Source organism: Castor canadensis, chromosome 10 (assembly GCF_047511655.1).
Source record: "Castor canadensis chromosome 10, mCasCan1.hap1v2, whole genome shotgun sequence".
Lineage (NCBI taxonomy): Eukaryota > Metazoa > Chordata > Mammalia > Rodentia > Castoridae > Castor > Castor canadensis.
The window spans coordinates 77813925-77841054 of NC_133395.1; the positions used below are offsets into that span (position 1 = coordinate 77813925).

At 37.6% G+C, this 27130-nt stretch overlaps 1 protein-coding gene across 5 annotated transcripts in view; it reads left to right on the forward strand.

Moving 5' to 3' along the window:
• The window catches only part of Lnx2 (ligand of numb-protein X 2), a 68473-nt gene that overhangs the window by 24389 nt on the left and 16954 nt on the right, over window positions 1-27130 (forward strand). For 3 of the 5 annotated variants that reach the window (XM_074043644.1, XM_074043642.1, XM_020176813.2), the window contains exons 2-4: window positions 12383-12904; window positions 20063-20340; window positions 21546-21745. In XM_074043644.1, the coding sequence (XP_073899745.1) occupies window positions 12495-12904; window positions 20063-20340; window positions 21546-21745 (888 nt within the window). In that variant the 5' untranslated portion in view covers window positions 12383-12494. Of the gene's footprint in view, window positions 1-4608; window positions 4669-12382; window positions 12905-20062; window positions 20341-21545; window positions 21746-27130 lie in introns of all 5 variants that reach the window. The other 2 variants (XM_074043643.1, XM_020176815.2) reach the window with 2 other exon arrangements.

The following is a 27130-nucleotide window of genomic DNA, read 5'->3' on the forward strand; positions in this document are numbered from 1 at the left end:
TCTGCCTTCTGCTTCTCTTTTGAACTCTCACTGAAGGCTTTTGCTCCCAGCACTCCGCCAAAACCCTGTATCAAGGTCACCCACGAATTCCATGTTGCTAAATCCAACTCTTAATTCTCAGCCCTAATCTTATTTAACTGGCCTGCAGGATTTGACACAATTGATTATTCCCTCCTCCTTGAAATACTTCATTTGGTCTCCACATCACAACCTCCTAATTTTCCTCCATCTGCAATGGCCAGCCACTCTTCCTGGACTTGGCTCCTCTTCATCTCCTAAACCTCATAATGTGGAAATGTCCCAGGATGACACTGGAAGCCTCTGCTTTTTTATATTCTTACTCATTCACTCTCTTCTGGTTACTCATCCTACTCGTCCACTTCTCTTCCAGGCTAATGATTTCCATTCCATCTGTGCACTGGTCACCTCTAAATTCTTATCTGCGTCCTTTCCTTTGACTGGACTGTGGATTTAACTGCTTATCCAGTGTCTCTTAGAGATCTCATAGACATTTCAGATCTTACATGTCAAACTTGAGCATACCTGTTAAACCTACATGTCTGTTACGGTATTTCTGTCTTTTCAGTTGTTTAAACCAAAAATCTTAGAGTCATCCTGACTTCTCTCCCTTCCATCAATTCATGAACACTTTGCTTATCAGTAAATAATATATTGTTCATCAGCAAATCATACTAGTTTTGCTTTCAAAATATATATGAATTTGAGTCAGCCTTGTACATTACATTCCAATCTACCTCATCTCGTGCTTGGAATATTTCAGTAGGCTTCTTGCTTCTGCCTTTGTCCCATTCATATTATTCTCAACATAGCAGCCAGAGTGGTTTTGTTAAAATTCTTACTCAGAGTAACAGCCAGAGTTTTTGAGGCCCTCCAGGATTTAGTTAGCCATTCTTTCTACTTTGCACATTTTGCCCACACCAACTGCCTTGCAGTGTTGAGAACTTCGCACATGCTCTCCTTAAGGCCTTTCTACTTGGTGTTTTTCTTGCCTCTAAATGATTTTATTTCTAGTCACTTCTTTTTGGTTTCATTTCAAATACCATCTTCTGGGTTTTTTTTTTTTTTCCCTGATTGCCCATTTAAAATAGTTATTCTTCTCCTTGTATCTGTATTCCTACCTTGCTTTCTTTTGCTCTGTAATACTTTTTAGCATCTAAAATACTGCATAGTTTATTTATTTTTCTTATGGAAAGTCTATCCTCTCCCTGACTGCCCTCCCCCACCCATGTAAACTTCCTAAGGGCAGAAATTTTAATTTTTGTCTGGTGCTGAATTCCTAGCACTAGAGCAGTAGTGTCTAGCACATAGGTAGTTCTTTCTTTTTTTTCTTTTGTGGTACAGGAGCTTGACCTCAGGGCCTACACCTTGAGCCACTCTACCAGCCCTTTTTTGTGAAGGGTTTTTTTTCAAGATAGGTTCTCACATAACTTTTTTTTTTTTTTTTTTAGCTCAAGGTTATGGAGCACATTTATTATTATTTTTTTATTATTCATATGTGCATACAAGGCTTGAGTCATTTCTCCCCCCTGCCCCCACCCCCTCCCTTACCACCCACTCCGCCCCCTCCCTCTCCCCCCTACCCCCTCAATACCCAGCAGAAACTATTTTGCCCTTATTTCTAATTTTGTTGTAGAGAGAGTATAAGCCATAATAGGAAGGAACAAGGGTTTTTGCTGGTTGAGATAAGGATAGCTATACAGGGAGTTGACTCACATTAATTTCCTGTGCGTGTGTGTTACCTTCTAGGTTAATTCTTTTTGATCTCACCTTTTCTCTAGTTCCTGGTCCCCTTTTCCTATTGGCCTCAGTTGCTTTTAAGGTATCTGCTTTAGTTTCTCTGCGTTAAGGGCAACAAATGCTAACTAATTTTTTAGGTGTCTTACCTATCCTCACCCCTCCCTTGTGTGCTCTCGCTTTTATCATGTGCTCAAAGTCCAATCCCCTTGTGTTTGCCCTTGATCTAATGTCCACATATGCGGGAGAACATCCGATTTTTGGTCTTTTGGGCCAGGCTAACCTCACTCAGAATGATGTTCTCCAATTCCATCCATTTGCCAGCGAATGATAACATTTCATTCTTCTTCATGGCTGCATAAAATTCCATTGTGTATAGATACCACATTTTCTTAATCCATTCGTCAGTGGTGGGGCGTCTTGGCTGTTTCCATAACTTGGCTATTGTGAATAGTGCCGCAGTAATCATGGGTGTGCAGGTGTCTCTGAAGTAACCTATGTCACAGTCTTTTGGGTATATCCCCAAGAGTGGTATTGCTGGATCAAATGGTAGATCAATGTCTAGCTTTTTAAGTAGCCTCCAAATTTTTTTCCAGAGTGGTTGTACTAGTTTACATTCCCACCAACAGTGTAAGAGGGTTCCTTTTTCCCCGCATCCTCGCCAACACCTGTTCGTGGTGGTGTTGCTAATGATGGCTATTCTAACAGGGGTGAGGTGGAATCTTAGTGTGGTTTTAATTTGCATTTTCTTTATTGCTAGAGATGGTGAGCATTTTTTCATGTGTTTTTTGGCCATTTGAATTTCTTCTTTTGAGAAAGTTCTGTTTAGTTCACTTGCCCATTTCTTTATTGGTTCATTGGTTTTGGGAGAATTTAGTTTTTTAAGTTCCCTATATATTCTGGTTATCAGTCCTTTGTCTGATGCATAGCTGGCAAATATTTTCTCCCACTCTGTGGGTGTTCTCTTCAGTTTAGAGACCATTTCTTTTGATGAACAGAAGCTTTTTAGTTTTATGAGGTCCCATTTATCTATGCTATCTCTTAGTTGCTGTGCTGCTGGGGTTTCGTTGAGAAAGTTCTTACCTATACCTACTAACTCCAGAGTATTTCCTATTCTTTCCTGTATCAACTTTAGAGTTCTCACATAACTTTTTGCCCGGGCTGGCTTTGAACCGCAATCCTCCTATCTCTGCCTCCTAAGTAACTAGGATTACAGGCATGAGCCACCGATGCCCAGTTAGGTAATTCTTAATAAATCCTGGATGGATAAGTGGGAAGGCAGGTGGATGGAAGAAGGGTTGATGGGATGGATGGATGGGAGATCAGGTTTGAAGGTTAGGGAGAAAAAGAAAAATGAATTAGTTTGCTTTGTGAAAGTTCCCTAGTGGAGAGTTCCAAAAGGCAAAATGGCATAGTTATTTGTAAAATAGAAGCATAATGTAAAACCTAGGATTTTGTTTAAATCCATTTCTGAAAATTGGGAAATTAATACAATTGGGATAGTTGCGTTGCTGATCACCCTAAAGACTTTGTATAGTACAACCTCTTTTTATTTCTAGCTTGACAATAAAATATTTTATTTCCAGTTGTGTAATATTAAGCATCTATATTTTGAAGGGCTTTCTCATTTGTGATGTATCTGAATCTGGGTAATGATGTACAATTAATGAGGTTTTTTTTTTTTTCTCAGTATTAGAACTGTAACTTAAACAACTCATAATAAATTAGAAGACCCTCTGAACAAATAACAAGGCCAGTAAGGGTTTGATCCCTGCCCTCAAGGCCATTACCTATTTTCACTAGCTTTGGGGAAATACAAACATCTGGCCCACTCAGTAATGGTCTGGCCCAGAATCATTTTAAGTTACAACTGGAACGAAGTGAGCAGCTTAAATACAGTGTTTTTTTGTCTGTTTGTTTTTCAGATGGAACTGGGATTTGCACTCAGGGCTTTGTACTTTACTTGCAAAGCAGGTGTTCTGTTTGAGCCACACTTCTAGTCCATTTTGCTCTGGTTATTTTGGAAGGCGGTGTGGGGGGGTAGTTCTCAGGAACTATTTGCCCCGACTGGCCTTGAACCTCTATCCTCCCAATCTCAGCCTCCCCAAGTAGCTAGGATTACAGGCCCCTGGCAAATAGGTTCTATTAATTATTGATGTACCTGATTTGCTTCAAAAGCTGTAAATTTCTTACCTCTCATCCATACTCAGGATAATGAAGTCTGGTAACCTTAATTATTAGTGATACACCATCATAAAATCCATTCTGTGGTTTAGTTCCACTTCATTTATTTTATTGTAGGTTTGACCATAGACTAGCAGTCTCCTGCTGATTCTTTTGTATTTATTGGAGGAAAATAAGACTGAAAAGTTTGTTCTTCTGTAGCTTTAGATTTTTTATGAAAAAATGTGAAAACGACTGCAGCAAAATCTACCATCAAACCACATCTGTTTATGCTACTAACAATTACTTGTGCTTGCCTTTTAAGAAACAAACCAACAACCTTAGTCCTTCAGTGGCTGCAACAGCATCTCCTAAATAATCCCTTTTCTGGAAACCAGTAGAGAAGATTATTTTTGTCTTATAACATTATAGTATCTTATGTTGTACTGTCATCATAAAAATACAGAAGTATTCAATTATATATCTCCCACTACTCCCTTGTACATATACACTTGTCTGTGAAAATGTGACTTTTCAGATCAGGATATTTAAAATGTCTAGTACTATAACAACAAAACAAAAACAAGAAGTAAACACACAAAGCCTTTTATATAGGCTATGAATTTGGATCATTTCTATGGCAAGCATAATACTGAATAGCAGTAAAGAAACATGTTTGTTCTGTTTTAGGCCAAAACAAATGGAGCGTGTGCTCAAAGTGCATTTCTAGAAGCGTGGAATATGGGATCTGTAAGTATCTTAGGGCTTGTCTATTAAAGTTGTGAGAGGGCCGGAGAGGGAATGCTGTGTGGCCTCAGTGCTCAATTGCAGAGTTCGTAATCACATTTGGGTCTCCTGATTACCAGTCTAGTAGAAGAACGTGGGCAGCCCAGCACTCTGCATCATCCTCTATCATCATTAATTTAGTGATAAATTAATTTTACAGTGCTTTTACAGTGCTTGTAAAAGGGTTTTCTTTTGTGAGACCTTTTTTACTTCACAGTAATCCTGTGTCAAGCAAGGTGCCACTTCTACTTTACACAGGAGGAAACTGAGATTTATAGTGTTTCAGTGGTATGCTAGATTTAAAGGTTCCAGTCCATGATCAGATAGGCATGTTTCTTTGGGCAAGGTAGCAAATAATGGTGGGAGTATATGACAGAGCAGAACTTCGAAGCAAAAGATGAGAGAGAGAGGAAGAGGGAGGGAGGGAGGAGAGAGATACTCTGACCTTAGCCTCCTGAGTGTTAGTATTGCAGGCATGGGCCACCACACCTGAAGACTGAGTGAATGGCAAAGTTCCAACTCTAAATCAGTGACTCTTTTGATGACTTTTACTCCCTGGAATAACTGTGACCCAAAATTACAGAAATTAGAGTTTGAAAATAAGAATTTATTAATCATTTGAAGACATTTTTTTTTTTAGGATTTGTTGTAAAATCAGGTAAATATTTGAAAGCTTTCATCTGTTAGAAGAAAATTGGTTATTTAATTGATGAAAATTTGAGCCCTTTCCATTGAGTATAAGGAAGCACTTAAATTACCTATATATCCAACAGATAAAACAGCACAGCAATAAAACCAAACCTTTACTCTTCCCCTGCCACACACACCCCTTTTATGTATTTATTATGTTACACTTGTTAATCTGTGGCATTCTCTAAGACATTAGGTGGGGAGTGCCCTCAGGAAGAGCTGTGTGCAGAGATGGCAGGAGCCCAGGTGCCTCCAAATAAAGTTCTTTCCACAGAGGTCCATTCTGATTGGCAGAAATATGTTTCAGATACTCAGCTGTATAGAAAACCTTTGCCTGCCATCTATTGTATTTCCTTTTTGAAGTAGCCTTGCGTAGTTTCTGTTTTTAAAGTATTCTCAGCCGGGCTCTGGTGGCTCATGTCTATAATCCTAGCTACTCAGGAATACAGATGAGGAAGATCACAATTTGAAGCCAGCCCTGGGCAAATAGTTCTTAAGCCCTGTCTGGAAAACAACCAACACAAAAAGACTGGTGGACTCAAGCGATAGACAACCTGCCTAATAAGCATGAGGCCCAGAGTTGAAACCCCAGTACCACTAACATATAAAAAAAAATCAAAAAATATTCTCAGATAACATAACTTAGTATAATCTTTAAAAGCATAATTTAGGTGTAGCCATCTGAGTGTAGGATTAGGTAGGTGACTTAGTATGGAATTTACTTTTATCCTTTTGCATTAAAAGCATTTTTCATCATAGCTTGGTGACTTAAAAGTTAGAAGAACTAAAGGTAGAAGGACATTTGAAACTGTAAATTCTCTACTAGCCACAGCTTGACTTCCTTTTTGTAGAATATTTATGAGCTTATTAAGGTTATCAAAAACGCACTAACGTGTTAAAACTTAAAGGCAAGCATGGCATTATCAGGAAATATTTTACGATGTATAAAAAGATACAGAATCATAAGCATTTTAGAATTACATTTAAACTTGTGTGTATGTGAGTGATCAATTAGTATTTAAGCAAAGCTGATAGCTTATAGACAGGAAACCAAGGCTCCAGAGTATCTATAATAGAGGAGCACACAGTAGACATTTGATAAACATGTGGTAAGTGAAAGAATGAATTGTGTAGTGACCTAGTTACCCAGCTGGCATAAAGTTCTGGGGCTTAATTTCATCGCTCCTAGCATTTTTTTCTTATTTTACTAATTTTCTAGATTATTCAGTAGGATATGTCTAGCCATAAGTACTACATTAAGAGTGCTTAAATCTAAGATAATTATTTTAATATTTAAAATGATTTTTCAAGTGTTTCTAAAAGGATTAAGATAAGGAGAGAAATAGGTAAGTGTACCAAATTAGTTTTGTGTAGAAAAATGTAAATGTGGAATTGTTGTAACTCACGTTTGACAGTTTCCTAGTGTTGTGTGCTAGGAAATAAGCATTGGTTGATTTGCAAATTCATTTTATGTAAAGCTCCCATGTGATATAAAATACTTCTATGCAGCTAAATATCCAGATTGCTTCCTCCAGTAGGAAAAGGCTCTGGGGAAATACCTTATTCCAGAAAAGACAAACTTCAGCAGTTAGTTTTAGTTTTTGTCCCTCTAACAATTACCTGACAGAAGGTTGATTTTGGCTCACAGGTTTAGAGGTTCCAGTCCATGATAAGGTGGCCGTGTTGCTTTGGGCAGGTAGTGTATCATGGCAGGAGTGTGTGGCAGAGCAGAACTGCTCACTTAGTGGCCAGGAAGCAAAAGAGAGAGAGAGAGACAGACGAGCAGAATATTGATCCTCTTGCCTCAGCCTCCCGAGTACCAGGATTGCAGGCATGGGCCAGCACATCTGTCACTATATTTTTATTTGGGGAAAAAGTTCTTTTTTTAATGGTTTTATTATCTTAGTAACAAATGAATACTTAAACATTTTAGCTATAGTACAATAAATGTGGACAGACACAAAGAAGAGCTGTTTGGGATCTTTAGTGATTTTTTCTCAGTAATGTTTTTATTTTAGTAGAGGTGTAAATTCACATGTCCCTCTTCCCTTTTCTCTCCAGTGGTGCAGCTTGTGAAACTGCAGTACAGTGGTATGACCAGGCCGCTGACGTTAGTACAGCCAGGATGTAGAGCATTTCCATAAGGACCTGTCATTTTAACCTTCTATCCACCTTTAATCCTGGGCAACTACTACTCTTCCCCATTTCTATAATTTTGTTATTTCAAGGATGTTATAAAATAGAATAATACAGTATGCAACCTTTTATGATTGAGTTTTTTCAGTCACTTAGTCCTCTGGAGACTCATCGGGTTCTATACATCAGTAGTTCAATTCCTTTTTGTTTCTGCATACTATTCTATGGTATGGATGTATTACAATTTGTTTAACCATTCTACCTGTTCAAGGACGTCTAGGTTGTTCCTAGTTCTGGGTATTACAAATGGAGTTGCTGTAGACCTGTGGCCTGAGGCTTTTGTGTGAGGGTGAGTTTTACTTCCTGGAATAAATGTCCAGGAGTGCAGCTATGGAGTTATATGATAGTTAGCATGTTAGCTTTTTAAGAACGACCAAACTTGTCCAGTGTGGCTAAAGGAATCTGGAGGTTAAAAAGTTTGACAACCACTGCCTTGTGCAAAGGCAACAATCAGAGCTGACAAGTGACATAAACAGTAAGAAAATTTTCTTGTGTTGAGATCATTAAGTAAGGAAACATTTTTCTTTCCTCAGCTTTTGAAGGCTTTGTTCTTTGCTTATAAATTACATTGTAGGGCCCAATATGTTGATTGCTTTTCAGTGCCACAGATAAATGCCCACAGATTTCTTCTGTGTATTTATATATTTATTCACTTCAAGTTAACAAATGAACCTAGAGCAAATTTTCCTTTTGTGCATAGTATGTGCCAAGAAGTGGAAATATAAAAAAATGAAAAAGGCACTGTCTTCCTTCTGAGAGGAGAGGAGACAGCCACGTATCATGTAGAAATTGCTGAAATGAAGTTATGTGAAAAAGCTGCAGGAGCTACAGAAAGGGAGATACACCAAGGGTCCACAACGATGAGAGAGGAGAGGATGTTGGAGGCTCAGCATTGGGTCAGGGGGACCAGGTGTTTCCTGTCTGAACATACTTTGGTACAGCCCTTACCTCATCATCTTTTTCCCCGTGCTGGATTTCTTGGGCTGGGAATAGGAAGGACTCTTGAAATCTGAGTTAAAAGTAACATCAAGGTGAAAGTTGTCTGAAAATATATAGTTTTGGAATATGCACATTAGTGGTTAAAAACTATAGTTCTTTCTGCTGGAATCTCTGTTGTGTAACAGGGCATTTATTCTTGTCCCACAAACCAGGAAGAGCCTTCATGCTAATCATAACCAGAATTAAGTAATAGTCTCATACCTCCCTTTCCATTGCACAGGCTATTTTTAAATATATTATTTTAAGTGTGTTTGAGTAATCTCTGCCAATTTAATAGTTTATTTCTCTTTACTATTCCTGGAATATTGCTAAACTTTTAGCTAACATATTTGTAGAAACATACATTATGCTACATTTTATTTCTATATTTTGGGAAATGTATGAGACTTATGTATTTGTAGTTTAGTGTCTTAAACTCTTCATAGGTATTATAGATAATATCTGAAATCAAAGTCATATCTAAACCTGAGCATATCCTCCTTGCAGTTCTGATCACCTGGATTTATCAAGACTGAGAGTACTGTCATGTAGTTGATCATTCAATGTTTATCAGGCTTCTCCACGGGAGGCCCAAGTCTTAGAGCTCTTACTCTGTTTTCTGATGTGTAACAAAACGCTTGAGCTGAGTACCTTATTTTAAAAATAAAAAAAAAAAAGAAGTTTATTTAGCTCACAGTTTTGGAGCTTGAAGTCCAATATCAGCAGCCCCAGCTGTCTGGCCTTTGGTGAAGGGCTGCCTGGCTTCACGGTAGAGTGGAGAAAAGGAAAATGGCTTCATGCAGAGGGGATCACATGGCAAAACAGAAAGCCAGAGAAATTCAGGGCCAGCTTTATTCTTTTATCGGCCTGCTCTTGTGAGGATTAAGGGTCCTGTACGAATCATGCAAGTCTCTTCAGAGGGTGATGCCCAGTGACCTAACCACCTTCCACTGGGGCCCGGCTCCTGAAAGCTCCACCACCTCAACCCACCACACTGGGGACCAGGCTTCTAGTACATGAACCTTTGACACACACAGTAGTTAATCCATAGAAAACACACAGTATAGCAAGGAATCCAGCAGAAGAAGTGCCATATAACTGCTCAGGAGGCTAGCATACAAAGAAGAAAGAAAATCTAACAGACTGGGAGCAGTGGGATGGGCGACGTGGGGGAGCTGAAGGTTGGAAGAGTGGGGCAAGCGCATTTCTTATAAAACTCTCCCCTCCAGAAATATCTTTCCTTTTTCCTGTAATCACTTAATTACCATTGCCTTACTTTGAAGCAAGAAAGAACTAAGTTTCTTTTTCTTCTCTTTTGCTAATTGTAAGTTGTCTAGCTTTGGGCAAATCATAAAATCCATCTGAGCTTTTGTTTATCTTTAATAATAGCCAACACATTGCACCTGTAGTGTGTCAGGCACTATTTTAAGAAACACACACACTTATTGTTTATGTTGATCCTTTGAAATAGGAACTGTTAACCCCCATTTTCCATCTGAGAAAGAAACACACAGAAGAATTTAGTAAGGTCACAAGGCCAGTAAGCAACCAAACAGGGACTTGATCTCAGACCAGCTTCCAGTCTGTGATCTTAACTACTTGTGCTGTACAACCTCATTCAGTTTTCATTGAATATTTGTTTCATGATAACACAGAGGTCTTTCAGGAGTGGAAGTAATGAAAACATGTTAATTTTCCTCATGAAAAAATGATAAAATGAAAATAAAGAACTAAAGTTATTTAGTGATGTGGAAGATAGCTGAACTATAAGAAATGCTTTCTTAGTCATTATATGGGAGGCTACAATTGCAATGTTTTCTTGAGTGTAAGAAAAATTAAAATAGATACCATCACAAAGAACAGCAAAAGATTTGTGAATTTCCTTGCTAATTGAGTGGGAAACAAGTGTATAGAAATTCCATATTAGTAAAATACCTAACTTGAAGCAGTCTATCTGCCCAGATAAATTTCTCTCGTTAGTTTCATATACCTTGCACTGTAAACATGGTTATGATGTTCAAAGGTACAGAACAAATCCCATAAATTACCAAATATAACAAGTACTTGCTGTCTTAGTGTTGCTACTGATAGGAGTTTAGAGCACAGGTGCTCTTATTGTTATTTTATAAAATAACTTAAACATGATTTATCTGAGGTCAGATCAAGCTGTCCAACCTGAATCTTATCCCAACTCCCCTAATTCACTGCCATGGTTGTAAAGTCTGTGAAAATGTTAATGCCTTATTTGTTCATTATTTAGACAGGGTCTTGTTGTGTAACCCAGGCTGGCCTTAAAGTTACTCATCTCCTGAGTGCTGGGATTACGTGCACACACCACCATGCCTGGCTTAATGTTGTTTTAAAAATAAGTACTCTAAATAGGTAAAATAGAAGTATGTACAGATTGGAGGGGAACGTTGTTGAAATGTAGACAGTAATAGAATCCATGTGTATCCTGCTTGTTCTGCTCTTGAGCAGGGATAGGAAGTTTTAGAGTTGGAGATTTTGTACCTGCTTCACATTTCCTGAATGTGCCATGCACCCTCCAGCCCCCATGACTTGTGAAACGGTAGCTAATGTGCTAGTTGATACTCTGCTTTCACCCGAGATACCCTTGTCCATTTTTTTCTCTCTGACCAATGCTTCCTGTCACAACTCAGCAGTTCATGTTTTTTCAAACACTTTTGAAAGTATTTCTAGCCACAAAGCCAAACAGAGTTAAATGCCAGTTCTCATCTTTCCCATGCTTACATAACATCCTGTATATAACTTTCTTAAAGTACTTATTACATGGAATTTTAATAATAGGTTTTCTTAAATGTCCTCTCCCTGCCTCTCTGCCCAAGTTCAATGTTCAGCACACATTGGAAGCTCTGTAAATATTTACAGAAGGGATCCAAAAAGCTGCTGTCTTTGGAGTTGATTTTTAACCCCTGGTGCTTCAGCAGCAGGATGTCCTTATATGAGGGGAACATTCCCTTTGAGCCTTGCACTAAAACCAGAGAATGTTGTAAGAGTCTTGTGTTAGAGAGGATGTGTATGTACAGACACACACACACACACTCTACACAAAGCTACTCCAAGAAAGCAACACCAAATGGAAGTATGGAATAAGAAGTAGAATTGAAATTTATAATGTGTCTTACATGTTTAGTTGAATTGCACAGGTAATTCAGTTAAATAGATAAACAATTAAAGCATAATAAAATAGTGTTGTACCTAATGGAGTTTGCACAGGTGTTATATGTGATGCAGATTGTCTTTCTATAATTTAAGTTATATAGGAAAAGAACATTCAAATCCTACATGTTTTAAAACATATTTTCCCATAGTTTGGGGCAAAGATCATCTTTATTACCAAACTCAAAATTACCCTCAAGAGTACATTTCAAACACACTGCCTTCGGTGTAGTACTGTATCTGCCCAAGGTCAATTAGAAGCCAAGAGCCGTGACTAGAATGACAAGTACAAACGTGTTACGTAATATACAGCAAATTGCAGTATTAGCACACTATGGAGATTAATTAGCTTTAAAACTACCATTGGACAATGAAGTATTTGGGTATTTCAGTCAGTCAAACAATTGACATACCATATAACATATCTTTGCTTTTAATCAAAGTTAAATATATTATTTAATATTTAATCAAAGTTATTCTTGGCCAACTAGCAAATAGTTTATTTCATTGTTTTTGTCACTAATTCATTACCTGATCTAAGCTGTAATTTTTTAACTAAAAAAATGAATAATATTATATTGAGACTTTTAACCACTTTTGATTGATAATAATTACTTTTGTTTTTATCACATAGAAAAAAACAAACCTTGGCTTTAGTCAGATACACCTCTGTCTATAAAAGGAAAGCAAACCTTCAGTGGAAGTCTAACATATGAGTGTACAGAATCTGTGCCACTTGATTCAGAATGGGAACAACAAATGATGAGATGGCGTCAGTGGAACAGACCTCTTCCTACTCCTCCCTAAATCCCCTGTGCTTTGAGTGTGGCCAGCAGCACTGGACAAAAGAAAACCACTTGTATAATTACCAGGATGAAGTGGATGATGACCTTGTCTGCCATATTTGCCTTCAGCCTCTGCTGCAGCCACTCGATACACCGTGTGGACACACTTTCTGCTACAAGTGCCTCAGAAACTTTTTACAAGAGAAAGATTTCTGTCCATTGGATCGGAAGAGACTTCATTTCAAGTTGTGTAAGAAGTCTAGCATTCTAGTTCATAAACTTCTAGACAAATTATTAGTTTTGTGTCCGTTTTCTTCAGTGTGCCAAGATGTAATGCAACGCTGTGATCTGGAGGCACATCTTAAAAACAGGTAAGCAACAGCTCTAAAGAAAGAGCAGTAGCTAGGTTTTATAAAAAGAGTTGTATAAAACAAATGAATAAAAATGTGATCACCAAGTATGGTGTTACACACCTGTAGTCCCAGCTCTCAGAAGCCTGAGATAGAAGCATTGCCAGTTTGACGCCATCCTGGAGCTAAAAGTAAGACCCTATCTCAAAAAAGTTAAAACACAAACAAAAAGCCCCAGCAAAGTAATGGGCAAATCAAATACAGAACATGCACAATAAAGTGCATTGAATAGTATTTAACATTATGATTTGTCAAAACTGTGAGTACAAAAACTACAGTGAGAAAGTACTATTTTATTTATTTATTTTTTTTTTTAGTGTAACACAAAACAAATTCAAATGGTCAAGACGATACAATCATAGACTCTTTGTAAAAGGCAGTTGGGCAGTTTGTTTTTAGAACTGTAACTGAAATATCCTTTCATCTAGTTTACTATCCTAAGGAAATAATCCAGCAGAAGGGAAAATTGTAAAGATGTTCACCACAACATTGTACATGGTAAATTGGAGCTAATCTAATTTCTTAGGAGCCAGGAAGGGTTAAGATACAGTGTATCAACCCAATGGATACTATGCAGCCAATAAGAATGGGAATTTTGTTGGAAAGAAGTGTGGAAATAAGTTGCTTGATTTAATTTGCTGAGATCTTGTGAAGATTCTGTTCAGGAGCTTGACTGAACAAGAACCAGGAGTTAGAAAACTAAATATTTAGTGTGTATTTTTGTTCTAATGAAAACTTTTTAAAATGTTGAGTAACTTATTTAACTGAATAGTTGGTGAGTCTTATAATTCAATTTTTGTAAAAGACTTGATTTTTTAAATTATTTAAACCCTTAGGAAGGTTTAAAATACAACTCATATGTAGAATCACATAAAATGACAGAAATAAATGTATTCATTTGCAAACTTCGGGGGAAGCCACTGTGTAGTATAAATCTGCAGTAATCTTGAGGGCTGTAGGAAACAGTGCATCCTTTGTAGTACTGGGCTTAGATGTAAATGCAAATCTGATATAAAGTGACATGATACTCATACAGTCATAAATTTGAAGGAGGTTATCTAATCCCTAATTTAAAAAGTCACAAAGATTTAGAGTTAGTTAATGCTTTGGTTACACTTAAGCTTCCTTACTCTTGTAACTTCTGTATGCCGTGTTTATTCTACCATGGATAGAACCATGTTGCTAAATAGTAGTCAAAATTTCATACACACATGAATACACAAGTTCTTCCTGCTCCAGAATATGACTGTTACATAGAGATATCATGTACTCATTAGAAATAATTAAGACACATGAAACTTTTTAAAAAATGAACAAGGGCTGAACGTATAGCTCAGCGATAGAGAATTAGCATGCACAAGGCCATGGGTTCAGTTCCCTGCAATGCTAAAAACAGAAACAAGAACATTATTAGATGTTAGAGATGTCTACATTTATGGAGAAATTGCTTAAATTTAAACCGCATTGTCTAAAAATACAAGTTAACAGCAGGCAGTGGTGGCTCATGCCTATATCCTAGTCACTCAGGAGGCAGAGATCAGGAAGCCAACCCCCGGGGCAAATAGTTCACAAGATCCTGTCTCAAAAAAACAAAACACCCATCACAAAAAAGGGCTGGTTGAGTGACTGAAGCTGTAAAAGTACCTCCCTAGCAAGTGTGAGGACCTGCCACACAAATCCTTGTTCTGCCAATAAATAAATAATCAATCAGTCTAAGAAAAAGAAGGATATATAGATTTTTGAAAATGCATCTAGTTTAGCCTTAGCTAGTCCGGGTCAGGCCTACTCATGACTGAAGAATAATTTAGGCTTCTTATTTCTCTCAGTAGAACGATTGCTTTTAGGATATATGATTCTTTGGTGATTCTTTTATGAACATTAGTTCAGGATTTATGAGGGACTGAATGAAATATCAATTCAGTTACTTATTATTTTTAGAGCAATGAGGTAAGATTTTCACTAATTTTTCAGAATATTTACTTAAGTAGCATTCACACATTTAATATGTACTTGAAATGCTAATATTTTCTATTAAACCATTTATGATTATATAAAAATTTGGGAATTGCAGACTATTCTTTCATTTACAGATTGATTAAGGCTAAGCAGTTATATATCCCTTTGAAGCTCCATTTTCCAGGTGTGCCATGATATTTAAGTTACTAATTTAATAATTTCTGTGAAAGATACAATGAAATGGTGGATGATTGGAAAAGGTGGTGATTTGCCTTCATGTGAAGAACTAAGTAAGGGTGATTACTGAATATACCAATGTAAAAAGTTAAATTATCAAGTTTAATTTGATTTTATATCACATTTGAAGAGATATGTGGTGAGTAGTCTTACCTTTCTCTAGTCTCCATTAAAAATATTGAAATTTAGGTAGTATTTTTTATCCAACACTCAACCCTAAAGAATGTATCATTTTTGTTCATTCAGCAAATATTTATTATTGACTTTGTGCTGCACACTGTTCTACCTGCTAAGTTATCTTGTCAAACTGTTAATAAGTTAGAATCTGCTGCTGGATTGTAATTCCTTTAGGGCCAGAACCATGTCGTCTTTGGATTCTCTTGCCCAAAGTTGACACTCAGCTAGTATTTGTTCAGTTTACTTGTTGATCTGTTCGATCATCCACTGCTGAGAAACTAACCAACCTAAGCATAGAAACATAAAACACAGCAAGCCTTTGATTCTGCTCTTAGATTCTGTAAGTCAGAATTCAGACAGGACATAGCAGGGATGCCCTGGCTCTGCTGTGTATCTGGGCCACCAATGGAACTGAAGAGTCCACTTCCAAGATAACTTCTTCATTTGTATGGTCTGGTTCTTTGGGGATGATTAGAAGCCTGGGCCCAGCTCAGACTTATCAGCTGAGATCCTGCAGGTGGCTTTTCCAGTTTAGCAGCTCCAGGTATGTAAAGTTCTTACATGGTGGCTCAGTGTCCCAGGCAGAGGCAGAAGTTCAGGCCTAAAATAATCTAGCCTTGCAGTCTCTTCTGCTGTTACTCTATTGGAAACAATCCTCCCCCAAATCTAATGGGCTTCACCTGTGGGAGAGGAAGAAAAAATTTGCAGCCATATCTCAAACAAGCATTCAGTAGTAAAAGAAGAATGATGTCATGAGGAATAGAACAAGATTATTATGACTACTTGTGGCACTTCTGTACACAATCCACTTGTTTTTTAGAAATTGATAAGTTTTATCTAAGTTTCATTGACATTCATAGAATTTCAGCATCAGCAACAATGAATCACTGAATGAAAGCTACATGGCTCTTGTGTGCCTTTGTCCTTTAGTTTTTAGGGTTTGGAAATCTCTTCACTCGTAGACGTAGAACATTAGTAGTAGTTTACATAAATTTGGTAATTTCAAATGTCAGATCACCTTTCCTATGAAAGGATGAAATTCTACTCTTAAATGGTATATGTTTCAGTTTGAGAGAGCTGACATTTTTCTCCTGCAGACAGAAATTTATGTAAGATGAATGTCTTTTTAAGAAAAATTACTGTTACTAACTAATTATATACTAGTAACAGTGAAGAATTGTAAAAGACATGAGCAGTGTCCATCTAAGAATGGAGAAATAAAGCCTTTAAAAAATATTCTATATATCGTACTAAGTATGTAATACTTGGATAATTATATTGTGAAATTTTGCCAGGCAACATCAGCCATAAAGCATTCCTCCTATTGTCCTGCACCTCTCCTCTCCAACCCACCCCAACAATTTAACATTTAAATCTTATGTTTATTTGTTGTTGTTAAATGATATATTAATACAACATTAATTCAGAACCGTTTTTCTTTACTATAATTTTTAAGAAGAAAAGAAAAACCATCTGATGAACTTAAAGATTTCAGCATGGAAAAAGACTTAAAGGTTTTCTTTCTACTGTACCAACTTCCTGTTAGGTGTCTTTTCTTTCTCCTATGTTCTTTGAAAGACAAACCACTTTGATTTTTATGAAGTCCACAGTATGTATTTTTCTTTGCCTGCGCTTTTGGTATCATATCTAAGAAACCATGGTCTAGTTCAAGGTCACAAAGATTTACACCTATATTTTCTTATCAGAGTTTCATAGTTTTAGCTCTTAATATTTTGGTCATTGATCCATTTTGGGTTGTTACATAAGATAATAGTATGTATTAATTCAATCCTTTAAATTTTATTGGGAGCTGGATGCCAGTGGCTGATACCTGTAATCCTAACTATTTGGGAGGCTGAGATCTGAAGGATCGCAGTTTGAGGCCAACCTGGGGAAATAGTTTACAGAGATACCACCTCCAAAATTACCAGAGGAAAATGGACTGGAGGTGTGGCTCAAGCAGTAGAGTACCTGCTTTGCAAGCTCAAAGCCTCGAGTTCAAATCCTAGTCTGACCAAAAACCAAAAAATTACTGAAGCTTTTTAAAAATGTTTTTAGCCTAGAAAACATTCTGTAAGTACTTGAGAGAATTATGTATTCTGCTATGGATAGATCAGGTGTCTGTTAGGTTTAGTTGTTGTATAGTATTGTTAAAGGGTTGTTTTATTTTCTTGTTCTTATGTTTAGTTGTCTATCCATTATCAAAAATAAAATATTGTTGCCTTCATTATTGTTGAATTGTCTCTTCCTCCCTTTGTCAGTGTATTTTTAGGGCTCTATTGTTTGCTGTGTTTATGTTTATAATTGTTATTTTTTCTTGATAAGTCAAGCTTTTCTTTCATTATAAATATCCTTTGTCATAATTATTCATTAATCTCCTATTAATTATTAGGATAGCTTTTGTCCTAAAATCTATTTTTGACTGAGTCTAGTGTGTATACCCAGCTCTCTTTTGGTTACTATTTGCCTGGTGTATGTTATTTCCGTGTTTTGCTTTTGGCCCCTTTATGTCCTTGAATCTGAAGTATGTCTCTTGTAAGCTGAACATAGTGAGATCATTCATGTTGTTTTTTTCCTTTTTTAACCCATTCTGTCAATCATGACTTTCTTCTGGTGGTACTAGGGAAAGCACCCAATCACTCGGCTACACCCCTACCTCTAAATCACTGAATTTTTATCTGCTTGTTGTTTTGTGTTTTTGAAACAGGGTCTCATAGCCAAGGCTGCCTGGAACTTACAATCCTCCTGTCTCTGCCTCCTGTGTGCTGGAATTACAAATGTGTACCACCATGCCTGGCAATCAGTGACTTTTTTGTTTTTGTTTTCAGTGTTTAGGATAAACCCAGGGCCTGGGCAATTCTATGCAAGCACTATACCACTTGGCTATATTACCAGCCCTTGATTTTTTGAGGCAGAGTCTCACTGTGTAGCTCAGGCTGGCCTGGAATTCACAATCCTCCTTTCTCAGTTTTCCAAGTTCTGGGGTCACAGATGTACACCACCATGCCCAGCAATCACTGATTTTTGATTGGAGGGTTTTAGTCTATGTTACTGAATTTTACTGAGAAGGTAGGAATTATGTTTCCTATTTTTCTATTTGCTTCTGTGTATCTTTTTTGGAAACAAACAGCTTTTATTTAGTCTTAAAAAGTATATAATAGGCCTTATAATTACTTAATTTGTGGCTAACAGCTGTTCCTATTTCCTTTTCATTCCCTGGACGTAGTCTGTTTTCCCACTGAAAACCAGCTGCTGCCCATGTGGATGTTGGTGTAAACCATGTATTTCTCAGTCACGATATGTTTATGGTCTAGTTACTGCCTCAGCTGTTTCCTTTTCTTTCTTTTTTTTTTTTTTTTTTTTTTTTTTGACGGTGCTGGGGTTTGAACTCAGGGCCTTGTACTTGCTAAGCAGGCACTCTACCACTTGAGCCATGCCCCAGCCCAGCTTTTTTCCTTTATGGATAAAATAGTTTTATGCATTTATAATTAAATTTACTTTCTTGACAAAAAGGCATTTTTCTCATCCAGTTTTCAAAAATATTTGCCTAGATCTTTGCAAGAACAGTCCCTGGAATATTGCACAGCAATGCAGAAAGGAAAAAAATCACTTGTCTGCCTTCATAACAAGCCATAGAAAAAATTAAACAAGAGAAAAGTAGATAAAGGAATTTGAAATCGATCTTTAGTTCATGGGGAAGAAACTTACTAGTTTTATAGTTAAGGGATAGCTTTCAGTTTTAGTTTAATTTAGTCCTTGTTTTGTTGAGTGGAGGAGGCCTGTGATCTTCTCCATACATACGGCCATGCACCCACCCACCCCCACGGGTAGCTCCAGCTTTTCTTTACTATCACGTATCTTCCTCCCACTCAAACTGGGCATTATTGATTGCTTTGTCTTATCAAGGTGTCACATGGAAAGGAATATGCATCTGATGTCTGTTGTAAAAAAAAAAATCCCTTATTTAAATGTTTTGTTGATTGTTTAAATGAGCATCCACCTGCTATTTCTATGTGCTTAAATAAGTAAAAACAAGCACATTTACAGCTCTAGTTTGTTGTTGTTTGTGTAAGTTTCCCAAGTACTTAGAATATATTCTTTTGCCCACATTGCATATCTGTATTGCCATTGCTGCAAATCTAATTTTATAGACCAGCTAGTACACTTCTGTGTCCTATCATGTCTGTCATGAAGTAAGTTATTTGGGCCCTTGCAGTGCCTTGCTGCATGTTGTAAATTAAAGCTTCCGATGTATTAGTACCCACTAATTATGAATGTTTAGAGAGGGGCAGCAGCATGGCACACTCAAGGTCCAGGTCAGGATGCCACTTCTTATAGTGGAAGAAGCCTGGTAGATTGTCACTTGTGGTTGAGACTTCTTGCCTGTACAAAGGGCTCTGTAATCCAAATTTCATACTCATTCTTACAGCACAGAGGCAACTATTGGAGTGTCTCCTGGTGACTAGTATATACCTGAATATATTTTTTTGCTGAAGTAGTTTTTGAAATATATACCAAACTACTGTTCATGTCAATGTCTTTTGTTTAATTTGTCTGCCATGTGGAGTGGTAATAACTTAGTTTGAGTAGAGATTAGGATCAGAATTATGTACTAAATCGTGGTTATTTCTATTTCTTTTTGTGTAGAAGTCATTCCCATTCTTCTGTTGAGACATATGTTATTAATCTTCCCCCTTTTTTTGTTTTATCTTTTCAAATAATCTGGAAACACCTGATAACTCTTTCTAGATGTCCTGGAGCTTCTCATCGGAGAGTTGCCCTGGAAAGAAGAAAAACTAGTAAAACTCAGACAGATATTGAGAATGAAAGTGGATCCACTATAATAGAGCCCCCAGGTACTTCATCCCCAGAAATGGACTGCTCAGGGACAAGGACAGGCACAGTGCCCACCGAGCAGAACTTGACATCTGTGTCTCTTCCCACATGGACTGAGGAGCCTGGCCTGGACAACCCCGCCTTTGAGGAGAGCTCTGGAGCTGACAGTATGTGCTATTCACCTCCTCCTGGTATAGTTCCTCTCTGCCATCCTTTCCACTACTCTTCCAATGTGTGCCTTTGTCCTCTTTAGAAAAACTACTGCATTCAGATACAAGCTTACCCATCACATCATTCACCCTGTTCGGTGTGCAGTTCTAGTGGTCTGCATTTTGTAAAAAACGAGTCTTATCCTAAAGGAAGGTGATCCTTCCCCATCCTTTTTCCATTGTAATCCACTAGGCATTCACATGGTTCTTAATGTTTTTCTGTGTGCAAAAATGTGTTTGCTTTTTGGTATAAGAAATCAATGATATCATGAACAATGAAAACGGCAATAATAAATCAAGTGTATACTCTGTCAAGCATTACGCTACACACTTTCTGTTAGCTAATTAATTAAATGTTTGTCATAACATTATAACATTTTTAAAAACAGATAAGAAAGCTGATCTTAAGAGGCCGAATGGGCAAGCTCCTAGAGCAGTAGGTGGCCAGAAATACAGCATCTGATCATGCTCCTAACCACCACCCATGTGCAGCCAGCCACTGTGCCAGCTGTGCACCCACAAGGAGGCATCATCCTGGGCATGCCTTGGCTGTTTACCTCTAAAAATAATTTTGTGCTACAAATTGCAAATTGTACTATATGCTCATATTGTTCTTGCCACAGTTGATGACCCTTTTCATCTCCTAAGACTCAGCTCAAGACCCACCTCTTAAGAGCTTGATGTGGCTACTCTCAGCTCATGTGGGTTTATATACCAGAGAGTATGTCTCCTCTGTACTGCCTAATGCTATCAGACTGTGTCATAGTGTAGACTTTGTCTTATCTGTTAGGGCAAGGTGACCTTCTGTCAGGCTGGCAGAATGACTCAAGCTGTAAGAACACCTGCCTAGCAAGTGTTGAGGCCCTGAGTTCAAACGCCAGTGCCTCGAAAAAAGAAAGAAAGTTTAAAAGAAAAAAAAAGAAGGTGAACTTCTGTCAATGTTTCCTCATCAGATCACTGGGTCGTCACCAGTAATCTGATACATACTGTTTTTATCCATTATTTCTCAATCACCTTTGGAAGAGAAAAGTTTTGGATAATTTTAACATGTTTTTTGTCATCCCAGTTCTTACCCAGTTATATTACTTAGTTATTGATCATCTACACATTAACATAAGATACCTGTTTACCTGAAGAAAATTAGAATATAAAACATTGTTCTTCCTTTCTCGTTTTAAACTTGGCAGCTGCACAACAGCCACTTAGTTTACCAGAAGGAGAAATCACCACAATTGAAATCCACCGCTCTAATCCATACATTCAGTTAGGAATTAGCATTGTGGGTGGCAATGAAACGCCACTGATTAACATTGTCATCCAGGAAGTCTACCGGGACGGGATCATTGCCAGAGATGGGCGACTCCTTGCTGGAGACCAGATTCTTCAGGTATCTGTTCTAGTTATTCTATTAATTTGTGTGTTTGTGTTCGTATTGATAAGTTTAAAACTTAGAAAATTAGCTGGTTGCAGTGGCTTATGCCTGAGAATCTCTCCTGCCTCTCAGGAGGCAGAGATCAGGAGAACCATGGTTCAAGGCCAGCCTGCACAAAACATTAGTGGGACCCCCATCTCAATCAGTAGCTTAGTGTGGTGGCTCAAGCCTGTCTTCCCAACCTCAAAGGAGGCATAAGTAGGAGGATCACTGTTGCCCTGGACAAAAACAGGATACCCTTTCTGAAAAAAAGGGCTGGGTATGGTTCAAGTGGTAAAGCACCTGTCTACCAAGTGTGAGGCCCTGAGTTCAAACCCCAATACCAAAAAAATAAATAAACCTTAGAAAATCATGATATTGTGTAACCTTAATAATATATGCTGGTTTTATATGTAGAATGGATCAGAGTTTTATCTGTGCTTTTCCCCTGTTTCCTCATATAGCTAGAATATAATTTTCTCCCACCTTAATTTTCAGTCCCACTTATGACTAGGCACATGGTGCTGGGCTCTCTGGGCTTTCTAGTCTCTTCCTGGCTTGGACTCCATGACTGGTTATTTCAGGGACACCTTCATCTATGCTGAAATCTCTTACCCATTGGCTTTATTCTACACACCCAGTTTTCCCATTCATCTCTTGCCTTCATGTCTGACTTATTCTCTGATTACTGATTACTAAAATCTAGAAAAAACAGAACTGCATATCACTAGTTACTGATGCATGCATACATACACGTATATATGTGTATATGTATATAGTTTGTTTGGCAGTGCTGCTGGGGATTGAACCCAAGACCTGTACATGCTAGGTAAGAATTCTACCACTGAGCTATACCTCCCCCTGAGTTACTTATAATTTGTACCACAGAATTTAAGATAGAGTTCAGAAATCTTGTAGTTATCTTACTCCCTAATGCTTTCTCAGCATTCTAACTCTGTGTTTTCAATAACTGCTGGGTCCACCCCTCCAGAATTTTATCTTTAAGGAGAAACAGGCTACAGATGTAGCTCAGTGGTAGAATGCTTGCTTCACATCCACACATGCCTGAATTCAGTCCCCAGCCCTGGAAGAAAGAAATAGGCATGCCAAAAAAAAAAAAAAAAAAAAAAAAAGAATAGCATGGGGCAAGATGTTTTATTAGAAGGTGTGTTGACACTCACTGAGAGGGTGGGAAGGTAAGAACTGTATTTATAAGACTGGAGTTTATGGGAAAACTGACCTGGGCAGTTGAAGCTCAAAAAAATGGATCATTTCTAGAAGGAAAGAGAAGATATATTCATGAACAATATAAAAATACCTTCTAGGAACTCAAGTGCAAAGACTTCCCTCCTTGAATCATTGCTGTGTCCTTTACCATGATCTGCTGATATCTTCCTCTTACTTCCATTTTCCTGGCTACCCTTACCAGTCTAGGCCTTTACTACTACTTCATACCTGATTTAGTAGAATACCCCATCAAATATGCCTGCCTCCCATCTCCTCCCTAAAATCTGACATGATCACTGCTAGGCTAACATAATTGTAACCCTGCTTTCCTTGCAAGGATTTGGATAGAGTGTCAAGTTCAGACTGATGAATAATCAAGGTCAGGGTGCTCCTTGATCCCTTACACAACCTGTCTTCTTAATCTGAACTCTTTTGTATCTTCCATACCAGTTTGTTCATTTCTTACAGTGCTCTCTAGGCACTGTACTAGTTGCTGGGGATGCATTTAAGAGCAAAATTCTGTCCTGCCCTCAGAATGTATGATCTAGTGGATGATTCAGACCTAGCAGTCTTCCTGCTTCTCTGTGGGCAGCATACCCCCACCTTCCAGCTCATTCTTATCTTATGCTGTACTTTGTCCACCTTTACCCTGAAAGCTTTGTTCATCCATTCTTACCTACAGTGATTCCTCCTCACTTGAATTATTGATGGTATTTGTTGCTTTCCTCTTCACTCGGCACATAATCCATTATAGTAGGTTGTTTAACCGTCTTAGCCATGTTTACACAATCTTTTTGTGGTGATTGCAACCACCCTGAATGTGTGTTTATTGTAACATATGATGAATACACAGGAAATACTTGGTGGATCAATAGAGAATGGGTTTATTATTTTTATTTTTGGTGGGACTAGAGTTTGAACTCATGCTTGCAAAGCAGGCACTCTACTGCTTAAGTCACACCTCCAATCCAGAGTAATGGATTAGATGTGACATCTTTTTGGGAATAATCGTTTCCTTTATTAAAACAAAACTTGGGAATTTTAGTTCTTGAAAGGAAATCTCCAGATTTGGCATGAGGATGGGGGACAGGCTACAGAAGCAGCTGGGACTGGCCTTTTCATTGAGAATCTTTGAGTTTTCCACACCCACTTGTATGCTGCCTCTCGTGGTAGATTATTTCTACTTTAACCTCAAGCTCTGAACTCTTCCTTCATTGCCCCCTGTATAGCTAAGACAGACTGAACTTTCAAACTGCTTGATGGATTTTGTTTGTTGTTTTGCGAATTCTAAAAGGAAGTAGAGGAAAAGCATAACTACGCCTGTTTACATGAAATCAGGCTTGTGCTCTCTCGTGGCTGACTGTGAATGGCATCTTAGCTGTCATTTTTGATACTTGTACTCTAGCTACACAAGGCTGGCCCAACTTTAAGGACACTTTGCTCATATTCCTCACTTCCTGTCCCACTTCTGCAGGGAGGGAATCTTACAGCTGGTTCCCAACATCTTGACACCTTGGCGTCAAGACCAAGAGAGCCAGAGAACTCTTTCTGCAGCCTCCATGTTCTTTCTGACTCCCACTTCCTGCCTTTCTTGCTGTAATTTAAGTGTATACTTATTTTGTCTTTGTGTTTTTTGAGTTTTGTTTGTTTTTTGCTACAAGCAATGTGTTAGCATTGGACTTCACCATTTCTAATGTATTCCTCATTCTTTTTCTAAATTTAAAAAGTCATTTTTATTTGTATTTCTTTGACTATAACAGAGATGAAATCATTTTTGTTTTATTTACTAATAAGTAAACTTTTTACTTTTTTATTTCAGAGAATTGTTTAGTAATATAACTGAATCTTTATACCTCAAATAAAATTATCTGAAATTGTTGATCTTTTTTTTTTTAATTTACCAAAGTTTTTGTAACTACGTAATAGAAATTGCAGTGTGTTATTACTGCATGTGGAGACATGCATACTAATGGCAGCCCTTAATAAAGATAATGATTCAGGTAGATAAAGCGTGAGCACATAACCTGATTTGTGAACTCAGAAAGGGTCTCTCCTCTTGTGGGCCCTGATTCCTGGTTGTCTTTTAATTGGTGTGTTGGATACAGTAAGTAAAGCTACCTCCTTTGCCCACATGTGGAGAAGTATTTTTGGTCATTCAGAAGCAAAACACTTAGAAGTCTATTTAGTAATTTTTACTACCTTGTTATCTTCCACTCCATATAAGCCAGTGAGCCAATTTAAAAATCCCCAAGCAGTAAGATGGTTCATTTGCAGACCAGAGAGCTAAGCCATGCTTTTATTTTAGCAAACTATATGTAGTTAATAGTGGTTTACCTACAGTAAAAAAATAAAAGTTGACCGGTTATGATGGTGCATGCCTATAATCCCAGCTACTTGGGAGGTGAAGGCTGGAGGATCATGAGTTTGAAGCCACCCTGGGTTAGTGAGACCCTATCTCAAAAACAAAAGTGCTATGAGTATGGCTCAAATGGTAGATTGCTTGCCTAGCATGTGCAAAGCCCTGGGTTCAAATACATATATATGCACTTGTACGCATGCGTGTGTGTGTGTGTGTGTGTGTGTGTATAGATATATATGTTATTCTGTTAAATAGCCTGTTTGCAGAGAAGAACCATATGTCCTCAAGGCCTTTTGCTACTCTTCAGAGATTCATATGCAACCTTTTGAGCAGTTTTGAAGAAAAAAATACACTTTTTAAAATTATATCAATGTCACTATTAAACAATATAACTTTTAGAATATTATTCATAATTATTTTTACTGCAGTCAGAATCATCAATAATTTAGTTATTTTCAGTTTTAAAGGAAAATAATTACTCAAGTGCTAATCACATTGGTACAAAGCCATTTAGCCTGAAAGTGATAGAATTTAACTATGCTGGTGCTATCTTTACAGAAATCTAGAAATGATATTTTAATTGGTCTTTGCTTTCTCTGAATTTCTCTGGCAAACATGCATTTGTGGAGGATGAATCTTTTTCCACTTGTAGGATATTTCCCAACCTGCTTCACAAAAGAAAATGAGAGTCTGCATGCTTACACATGGCTGGAAAATATACCTGGGTTTCAACCAGACATTTTGTAAAATCCATTGTGATTGTCTGGATGTAAGATGGAAGAATGTGAACCTATAGTCATCTTTTAGCTGGATAGCCAGAATGATAATTTGACTGATGAGTCTATGTCAGCCTGGTCTTCCAGAAACTGACTTGGAATTATTATTTTGATCCTACATTTGTCAACATTTCTATCAAAGTCTTGTATGGACGCTACAGACAGAAGAGAATAGCAAGGTTTGTGTGACAACAGCTATGAATTTAATAACTGGATTTTAGAAGTTGTCAGTAGACCAAAATCAACAAAATTTAAGTTAGTAGTGTTCAAAACTTCCAATCCCAGGGGGTGGAAATCACTCAGTAAGATAAAACTATCAATTCTAGATAAACAGGAAGGGGGAGGCAGATAAGTAGGAAGGGGAGTGGCCTTATCATGAATTTATATGAAAGAGATTTAAGGATTTCAAGTGATTACAGACACCTAACCAAGAACCCGTCCCATCACTGATACAAGTGATGTGTATTACACTTATATGCTAAAGAATTAGAGTAGAATTATAATTTTCTACTCTTCTTTAAAGTAAAAGTTATCTGTAATAAGGTTATGAAATTGGAATGTGCCACTTTTTAAAAATATAATTCCATTTATTTTCTCTAGCTTGGGTATTGAGTATTGCATTGGGAAAAGCAAATTTGTAATCCAGCAGAACTTAAGTTTCTGTTCTACTAGAACTAGTAGCCCTGGGCTGATGTACAGCTCGGTCTCATGCTGATCCTGTGAAGCAGATAGCAAACACATTTCACAGATGAGGAAACACTAGACTAACGTCTGTAGTTTGCCTTAGGTTATCAATAGACAGTAGAACTGAGAACTCTTAATTCCAGACTATCATCAAAGCCTGTGATCCTGACTATTACTCTGTACTCCATGCTAGTCATTGTAAGCTAATTTTTATGTATGTATGTATGTATGTATGTATTTATTTTTGCAGTACTGGGGTTTGAACTCAGGGCCTACACCTTGAGCCACTCCACCAGCCCTCTTTTTTTAAATTTT